This window comes from Antrostomus carolinensis, unplaced genomic scaffold (assembly GCF_000700745.2).
Source record: "Antrostomus carolinensis isolate BGI_N321 unplaced genomic scaffold, ASM70074v2 scaffold26382, whole genome shotgun sequence".
NCBI classification, from domain to species: Eukaryota; Metazoa; Chordata; class Aves; order Caprimulgiformes; family Caprimulgidae; genus Antrostomus; species Antrostomus carolinensis.
The window spans coordinates 1-2,971 of NW_010297974.1; the positions used below are offsets into that span (position 1 = coordinate 1).

Below are 2,971 nucleotides of genomic sequence, written 5' to 3' on the forward strand. Positions count from 1 at the left end.
GGTGGTGAAGCTGGAGAGCGCCAGGGAGCTGAGCCGCATGTTCTTGCCCGACATGATGAGCTCCCCAAAACCCTCCTGGTGGGAAAAGGCATAACCGGAGCGACGCGAACCCACGCGCCCCACGCGCCGCATGCACCGGTGCTGCGTCTTCTGCTTCTTCCGCACCAGCTGAGTGTAGCGCACCTGGGGACACCATCGAGGGGACAGGGGGACACGGTCAGTGACCTACAGAACCACCTGCCCCCAGGGGACCGTGGGGTCTGTCCCCATGGCCACGTGCTCTCACCGTATCCGAGAGTTCGGGTTTTAAGTCCAGCTTGAGGAAGCGAAAGGCCACGACGGGCATGATGCAGACCACAGTGGTGAGGGCGATGGTCAACCAGACCGTGGGCTGGGCCAGCGTGTTCTGCGCATTCCCTGGTGAGGGGAAGAGTGAATCCAGTCAGGGCTCAGCTGGGGCAGCACTCTGCTGGTGTAGGGGTCATCACTCAGCACCCCCAGGACTCACCCACAAAGCGGAACTGGTTGGGGAACATCTGGAAGAGACCGTCGCTGTGCATGGCAAAGAGGATGGCGAAGTAGGCGGCCAGGCTGCCCCAGATGAAGAAGTGGTTGATGGCCGTCCAGAAGCCCGTGTCCAGCCCAATCTGGTGGAGAGGGGAAGGAGGAGGCCAGGCTCAGGGGACAGCCACCGTGCTCTGAGCATGGCCACAGGGCAGGACGGGACCCAAACCTTCACCCACCCTTTGAGCTGCATCCCCACCTGCACGCTGACGACAATCACGAGGGAGGTGGCGACAGTGACGGCAAAGGACTGGTAGTCGGCCAGCTGGGCACCATCATCGCGGGTAGCGTCAGCGAAGACGCCGTAGGGGATGAAGAACATGAGGACAGAGGTGTAGATCCCTTGGGCGATGCAGATGAAGAACTCCCGCTTGTTGAAAAGCAGGTTCAACTGCCCAGGCTCATAGAGCTTGGGGTACTCCATGCTCCGCTGCTCTGGCACGTCCTGGGGACAAGGGGCACTCTGGTCACCTCCATCCAGCTCCAGGCAGGCACAGTCCATGCGCTGGGGCTGGGCCAGCCCCTACCATGGAGGGACAAGGACATCCCAGCCCAGGCAGCCCTTCCTCCCACACACTGGGCCATGCAGGGAAGCTGGGCCAGCTCCTTGCACACCCAGAGACCCCCCTCACCGCTCCCCACCATACCTGGTCAAAGACCCCCATGGCGAGCACGGGCAGCGAGGTGTAGACGATGTTGTAGAGCGTGATGAAGTACTGGTCATACACAGTCTGCATGGGACAGAGGGCTCAGGGGGACACGAGACCTGCCCCAGCCGGTCCCCATGTCCCCACACCCACAGCTGCAGGGACAGGAGAGCCCTGGCCACACGGGTTCCTCGCACCCACCACCACCCTCCGGAGGGATCCTAAGCTGTGCCTGCTTGGCCATCTCCCCACGGGGAGATGAGGCTGAGGGAGATGAGGATGAGGTTGGGGATGAGGCCCCACGGGGAGCCCAGGGATTGGGGAGTGCTTCTGAGCAGAGGGGTCCCACAGGCAAACTCTCGCCAACTTCAACCGCGTGGAGCCTACAACGCACCTGTGCTGAGAAGCCACAGAAGAAACCAAACCAGAAGTGGACCATGGTGAAGGCGAAGTTCTTGTAGAAGAAGTAGCAGAGGAACTTGCACATGCGTAGGTAGGACCAGCGCCCGTGCACCAGGAGCAGGCGCTGCAGGAACTTGAACTGCGAGAAGGAGTAGTCGGAGGCCAGCACTGCCTGGATGCCCTCCTGCCCGCTGATGCCCACCCCGATGTGGGCGGCTGCGGAGGGAAGAGACACGTGGAGTGAGGAGGGTTCTGCCAGGAGCACAGGGGACCGGGGGTGGCACCCCCACAGCGGGACTGTGTTCCTGCAGGGCACAGAGGGGTGAGGACAGACGCTGACACGGGCTGCAGGACAGCGCGAGGGGAGACCTGTCGCTCCCGCGGCTCCCCAGATCCCAGGACTTACTCTTGATCATGCTGACATCGTTGGCCCCGTCCCCGATGGCCAGGGTCACAGCTTTCTTGTACTTCTTCACCAGCTCCACCACCTGGGCCTTCTGCAAAGGCGTGACACGGCAGCAGATGACGGCCTTGCAGGCACATGCTGTCTCCAGGAACTCCACCTCCATGTCAGCCTCCAGCGCGTGGGCCTGTGAGGAGAGCGGGGGGACAGTGGGGGGAACGTCCCACAGCCAGGCACAGTGCCCCATCCAGCCTGGCACTCCCAGGTCCCTACCAGGCTGTGCCCATTGATGACCAGGGCATATTCGCCTGCGATGGCTTCCAGCACAGAGGTGAGCTTGGAGGAGGAGAGTTTCTCCTGGTAGGAGAAGCCGTTGCCCACGGAGCGTGACGCATCCATCATCTTCTCCCGGGCTTTCCTGAGGAGAGAGATGGGTCAGTGGGCTTCGATTATGGCCCAACTACGTTTGGACTCGATGATCTTAAAGGTCTTTTCCAACCAAAATGATTCTCTGATTCAGGGCATTTCTGTATCCCCCAGGTCCCCCACACCGACCTCGCACACGTCCCCTGCCCAGCCCTGCCCCCGACCCTCACCTGAGCTCCTCTCGCACCTCCAGCACCGTGTGGCCCGTCACCACAAACACGTCCGTCATGTCGTCTGTCAGCATCTTGCAGGAGTAGCCGATGTTCACAGCCGTTTCTGGGGACAGGAAACCAAGGACTGAGCCAGGGCCAGCTCAGGGGGGAACGTCTGTCCCACCGCCCCCCAGGCAGGTGGGATCCAGCCTGGGAATGTCCTTGTCCCCACCCCAGCAATGCCTCACCCTGTTTGTCCCCCGTCAGCACCCAGATCTTGATGTTGGCCAGCGTCAGGATGGCAATGGTTTCGGGGACCCCCTGCTGCAGTTTGTCCTCGATGGCCGTGGCTCCGAGCAACTGGGGGACCCAAACAG

At 62.1% G+C, this 2,971-nt stretch overlaps 1 protein-coding gene across 1 annotated transcript; it reads right to left on the bottom strand.

Annotated features, from left to right (window-relative positions):
• Positions 1–3: 3 nt before the first annotated feature.
• Positions 4–2,951, bottom strand: LOC104520068 (phospholipid-transporting ATPase ID; the record flags this gene model as incomplete). Its single annotated transcript, XM_010162307.1, has 10 exons — positions 4–183; positions 287–417; positions 509–647; positions 764–1,009; positions 1,212–1,295; positions 1,606–1,829; positions 2,020–2,203; positions 2,290–2,434; positions 2,613–2,718; positions 2,843–2,951. Coding segments are annotated over 10 exons (1,548 nt in total), but the record flags the coding sequence as incomplete, so codon positions are not given.
• Between the last annotated feature and the right edge of the window lie 20 nt (positions 2,952–2,971).